We start from the raw sequence: 6,002 nt of genomic DNA on the forward strand, positions 1-6,002 counted from the left end.
CACAAGTGTTCGACAACAAAAATCTGACTGTTAAATATGAGCATAAGTATGAAAAACCAAAGGGAAACGTTTGCATTTGAAAAGCCAAGGAACTGGTTGTATATTGGCAAGATCTTAATGCAGAAAAAGAAGGGATGGCGTGTCCGGGCTGAGAACAGAAGGAGCAGCTGGTCCAGCCTGAAATGATGGCAAAGAGACAAAACTCTTCGCTTTTGGACTTCCTTTCTCACAACCCCTCTCTTCTGCTCCCACCTTTGATTTCTTTCTTTCTCCTCTTCCCTTCCTTCCCTCCCTCACCTAGTCCTGCCATCCTCCTCTCTTTCTTTCATTTTTTAATCCTTTCTCTTTCTTTCTTTCTTTCCTTCTTCCTTTCTTTCTTTCTTTCTTTCTTTCTTTCCCTCCCTCCTCCAGTTCCCACGGAGCGCACGGGTCCGGCCAGGCCTGCTATTGTCCAGGATATCCCCGCCTTGTTAATGGTTTCCTGTGCACACACAGAGGGCCACTGAGAGAAACAAGCAGCCGCATCTGATACCAGCCGTCGATACTGCACACACATAAAAACAAACACACACACACACACACACACACACACACACATTCACAGTCATTGGGAAAAACAGAGAGCATCAACAAGCAAACACACACTCCAGAATGTACACACACTCGGGCAAACGACAATAAATCAACAACATCTACCAGAATGAATGGTTTATTGCAGGGAACATGTCATGAACAGCAGTAACAGAAATGGAAAACTGACAGCTAATTTATTGGCGCTTGTTTGTGCCAATAAACCATACAGGCTGAACGTGAGGACACAAAAAAATGTCTACAACACGAGCCGTTTCAACAATTATGCGATCCTGTTTCTTTGAAACTGATTTGACTTAAAGGGCTTCAGAATTATCATTGGCAACAATGTAACACTCAACAAATAAATGCACACAGATAACTGGAGACAAGGTGAAAAAAACAACAAAAATTTACAAAATATCAATGCAAGATGATGCAGAAACATTCCTAAATGCCATTCTGAACAATCATGTGGTCATGCTTCATTGATACTGAGTTGAGTTTTACTAATACATTTATTGTCGATGCTGTAATACTAAACAAAGTATGCAAATAACTCGGAGATACGGTGAACGAGCCTAGCCTCGCTTACATCAGAGAAAAAAAACTAATGTGAGAATTCACTACAGAACGGAAACATAAGTTAGGAAGACGGCTTGGGCAATGATGCAGCGTATGATTAGTTGGAGCCAAGCTGGTATTCAAGCTTTTAGTTCGGAGTATCTAGTCAAACAGACACCTGGTTTCAGTTATTACACCCCATAAATTGTCGTAAAAAAGAGGGGTGGGGAAGGGGTTATGTCATGACTCTGAGCCCTGTCCCTCCCCGCTGCAGCCAGGGCATCCAGTCGTCTTCATGCAACTCCAAAGGGGGAGGATGGGGCTATTTTCACCAAGGAACTTATTGAGCATCTGGAGAAGTCATTTCTGATTGGCTGACAACAAGAGGGTGAAGCTACTGAAGAGGGATGGATCAGCTCCATAAATCCCTTTTTGTTGATGCTTAGTTGTATTTTTATTTATTTATTTATTTATATATAAAAAAAACAAAATGTATAAACCTTTTACTATCCTCTGTGGGATATCATCAAAATAGAAAAGACATAACACTTCCTTAGCAGGGAACGTAAAGTCTTGCCCTTGAGTCCGGCTCAGCTGGGAAGTGAAACGAGTCTGTGTAAGCAGGTCGTGCTATTTGAGTCAGAAGGCTCCTATCTCCATGCCCCAGGGTCTGTAGGGTTTGCCCACACTGGCGCTCTGAGCCGGGGGGCTGATGGCAGTGGTAGGGGAGATGATTGGGAAGGCGCCGAAGGCGAAGGGGAAAGCCGAAAGTGAGGAGAGAAGCGGAGGAGAGAGCTTGGATGCTGACGACGGAACCAGGGCCGGGTGCAGAACGGTGGTGGCAGCAGAGGAGGTGGACGGGATCCTGATTGGACCCTGATCCGAGAGCGGGGTGGCGCTGTCGCTGCGTCTGCCAGACACGTGAGTCTCTGCGACTAGCGAGGAGGATGTGGGCGAGGTGGAGGAGGAGGGAGACGAAGAAGATGCGGACGTCAGAGGATTATGAGGGCTGCTGGTGGTGCTGCGGGGTAGAGGTGCCAGAGGAGCCCCCTGTTGGTGCTGGAGGAGGATGGGATGCGCAATGTGGGCAGGAGGGGATCCGAAAGCAGAACCCCAGGCCAGGTGACTCAGGCCGGTGTGAGCCTCTCTCTGACTGGCGTAGTTGTTCAGGTGAGAGACGAGGCGGATTCGCAGAGGGTCTGTGCTGTCCAGGCCCTCAATGATGCTGAGATAGCGGGCGGTTTCAGCCAGGCACTCCCTGAAACCCAAACCACGGTAATCCATCGCCAGGGCATGGGCATCAAAGTAACCTGAGGGGGATGAGGAAAGGAAACCACTTAAATTTTACACCACAAAACAAGTTTCCACATCACTAAAGAGAGGCTCTGTAACGTGTAATCATTCCTTCGCCTTTAGGCTAACCAAGACTAACATCCAAAATTGCGATACACGTCAGGTCTACAAATGTATTTTTGTATGAAGGAAGCCATCATTGGTAATTTGATATGCACCGTAAAAAACTTTCCAGTGACTAGAATGAGAAGCTTGATGACCAGTTGCTCTGAAAATGTAAACGTCAAATGTTTTTTTCAGGGATTGAATGCACCAGGAAGTGTTGACAACAGCAATCGCATGGAAGTTGTTAATGAGCTAAGAACACAAAATCTTTTACAAGATGCCAATAAATATTGATACATGTCTCTGGTTCAGTCAGGCTACGAGAGAGCAGGTAACAGGAAGGTTGAACAGATCGCAGCAAAGGTGCTCCGTTTTATTGTTTTGAACTTTCAACCTCTGTCAGTCAGGGAACAGGCTGGATTTGGAAATGTTGGCAACTTTTTGGAAGTCTCAAAACTAAGTCAAAGGTATAAATTCACTACCTACAAGACAAGAAGATTATCGTCTGTGCTTCTAATGTGAATAATTTATGTCTTCTTATATGCTACTCTCAGAATCACATGCCAGTCTCAAAGTTAAGGTAGGATTACACATTTGACTAAAATTAGTTCTAGTCAAATGTGTAACTTGGCTTTACCAAAATTGGAGCTCTGAAATTCTGATCAGTACATCTCTTGTAGTAAACAAAACTTGCATTAAAACATAATGAATCAATGTAAATAGTCTGAAAATATTTCTTGTGAGTATTGTTTAAGAGGTTCGTGTTTTGAAGCCATTCCAACTGTTTTTACACTTCAATTTTCTTACCAAGTTAAAGATGTTTTTACTATGGGATTAACTGGCTTTCCCTAAAACTGTTATACAGGTTTAATTTTGTGAAAAACCAACGCAGAGTCCAAGAAGCACTTTTCTCTATTAAGCGAATAGCAACCTCTAAGAATATATATATATATATATATATATATATATATGTGTGTGTGTGTATATATATTCTTAAAATATGTATACCAGGCTTTATCTTTATGCCACATGTAAACTGATTTTACAACAACATTAATACACTTTGTTTGTTAAGTGGTGTCATAATTTTCCTGGTTGCTTCTATCTGGTTTGTTTTACTCCTGACTGTCTTTGCATTCCTCTTTACTTTATCATTCTTGCACCCTGACCAGTTTGTTGCCTGAACCAGACCAGAGCTGTCATATTCTTTCTTAAAGCAGTCCATGCAAAAGGGAAAATCACATTTTATCGTCCCTTTCTTCAGCAAATACTACACTGACACAGCAAGGCAACCAGACCCACTGGTGTATATTTTGATATGGTATTTCAAACATTACCTCCATGTCTGTGGTTTTATATATTTGCTAATTCTCTGCACAAATTAAAAATAAAATAACCTCGATAGGGAAATCCTAGCCAACATAATAACTAAAATGGAAATACACCCTGATTATTTTTCTGACTGACACCATCTGCCTCGGCTGCCAGAGCAGGACACAACATACGGATTATGTTATAATGCACAAACATTTAGACACAGTTGACATGATGGGACCTGTTGATGAGGTTATGGAAGGCATTGAAAATAAAATTCAGTTATTAGGGTCCCACACAGTCTTGGATTGGCTCTGCAACACACCAATAAGTACAATGCGGTTATGCTTTTACCTTTGCCTCCAGCAGCATGAAGCATCTTGAGGTGATCAACAGTCATCTGCAAAATTTCTGCTTTTTCAAGCTTGGCTGAGCCCTAGAGTATGGAAGGGGGCAATTTTTAATTTAAAAGCAATCCACACACAATATATTTAAAGCATTTTATTGTTGTTAAATGTCTTGTAAAACATTTCTAGTGCGCTCACCTGTTTCTCATAGGCGCTGGGAACCAACCTGCGGAGCTCGCTCAAGCTGTTGTTTATTCTGTCCCTGCGCCGCTTTTCTATAATCTGACAAATTAATAAGACTCCGTTAGGCGTCAGTCTGCTGTCTAAAGCATCAATATATCAATATATATAAAGATTTGATCCATTTCTCGAATCTGATTGACTCACTCCTCTGCGTCTTTTCCGCGCCTGCACCTGAGTTGATGTTGTCGGAGACATGGACCCGAGAGGAGAGCTTATGTTCCTATAGTAGTAAAGCAAATGGAATTTCAGCAAAACAAAACTTTATTACCTAAAAAGCTGTCTGACTGTAATTCAGGGATGAAAGTCTTACCCGTTCTCATCTGCACTCTCCTTCTCCACTTCAATAGTTTCATCCAGTTCGCTGTCCGACGAGCTAAAATCGTGATTCCGTTTCATTTTTACGGCTTCAGAGTAGTTCCCCTCGGTGTGTCGTTCGGGTCTGCCAGACGTGCGTATACACAGGTTCGTCCTGAGCGCCTCTGTTTGAAGCGCTCGGCGTTCCCACGGTGTCATTTCAACTGTGCTGCCCGCCAGCGGGGGCGGGGCTTAGCGCTCGAAGGAACCAATCACAAAGCCGCCTGGACTTTGATTGGCAGGGCAGTTGGGGCCAAGCACACACCAGTACACCAGTGCCTCTCGAAGAGACCTGAGAGGGGAATAAAAGTTCAGACGTCTCACTCGGGGAACTATTTTGATGGTCATGAGCGAAATAAGATTATGGCCACATATTTTGACTTGCAAGAAATCTCAGCATGGAATACCCCAAAAGATTTGACAACAAACAAACAAACAAACAAACAAAAAAAAAGTTAATTTGGACAATGTAAGCAAGCAAATGTAAAGATACTCTGAAAAACAACAACAAAGAACTTAAAAGAATGCACATCTGCAAAATAACCACTTTGGAGACGCAGTACAAGTACAAATGACACAGCAGTGTGGTCTGTGGTCGTTTTGAGTTTCTTCAAGTCGAGAGTTTCTGAGGAGTTTGAGGGCTCTTTGTTTCACAATCAGACCATGATGGGACCACTGGTATTTTTAACTTCTAAAAAAAGACGAGCACTGCTATTCCTGCCATTTAGATCTATTTCTGTTCAGACATTTTAAATCTTCAGCTATGCTCTTCTCTGCACGTGTGTTATCTGTGTCCAAAGCATTTAGCTGCTATGATATATCATAGTTGAGGATAAGCAAATGTAGCCATGTATTTAGACAGAGGTGGGGAGAGTGCCCAAAAATTTTACTCAAGTAAGAGTAGCACTACCTCAACCCATTTTTACTCAAGTAAGAGTAAAAAGTTGCCGTACAAGAAATTTCTCAAGTAAGAGTAAAAAAAGTATTTGGTAAAAAAAAAAAAAAAGTCTACTCAAGTACTGAGTAACTGATCAAATTATCAATCATTTAAAATTTAAAAATTACATAGTCTGACAGACAAAAATATAAAGTTAAGTGGAAATTTTCACACAATAATTCATGTACGTAACAAAAACTAACAAAATCAGGCAAAAGAACACTTTTCCAAATCAGTTCTTTCAATAAAAATTTTATGAAACTTTAACAAAAACT

The 6,002-nt window shown here is 41.8% G+C and overlaps 1 protein-coding gene across 1 annotated transcript; it reads right to left on the reverse strand.

The window, feature by feature from the left end:
* Window positions 1-693: 693 nt before the first annotated feature.
* hey1 (hes-related family bHLH transcription factor with YRPW motif 1) lies at window positions 694-4,964 on the reverse strand. The gene is made up of 5 exons (XM_007547751.2): window positions 4,747-4,964; window positions 4,581-4,656; window positions 4,392-4,475; window positions 4,201-4,282; window positions 694-2,444 (listed from the first exon to the last, which is right to left on the reverse strand). The coding sequence occupies exons 1-5, from the start codon at window positions 4,947-4,949 to the stop codon at window positions 1,774-1,776; spliced, it is 1,116 nt and encodes a 371-aa protein (XP_007547813.2). The 5' UTR covers window positions 4,950-4,964; the 3' UTR covers window positions 694-1,773.
* Window positions 4,965-6,002: the final 1,038 nt, after the last annotated feature.

Source organism: Poecilia formosa, unplaced genomic scaffold (assembly GCF_000485575.1).
Source record: "Poecilia formosa unplaced genomic scaffold, Poecilia_formosa-5.1.2 Scaffold21, whole genome shotgun sequence".
Lineage (NCBI taxonomy): Eukaryota > Metazoa > Chordata > Actinopteri > Cyprinodontiformes > Poeciliidae > Poecilia > Poecilia formosa.

What these genes read in the sequence shown, in the direction of transcription:
- hey1 (XM_007547751.2), bottom strand. Translation starts at nt 4,949, where the DNA reads ATGACACCGTGGGAACGCCGAGCGCTTCAAACAGAGGCGCTCAGGACG. An exon ending in GAGAGTGCAGATGAGAACGG is followed by an intron (nt 4,657 to 4,746) that starts GTAAGACTTTCA and finishes TTACTACTATAG; the next exon opens with GAACATAAGCTCTCCTCTCG. An exon ending in CCAGCGCCTATGAGAAACAG is followed by an intron (nt 4,283 to 4,391) that starts GTGAGCGCACTA and finishes TCCATACTCTAG; the next exon opens with GGCTCAGCCAAGCTTGAAAA.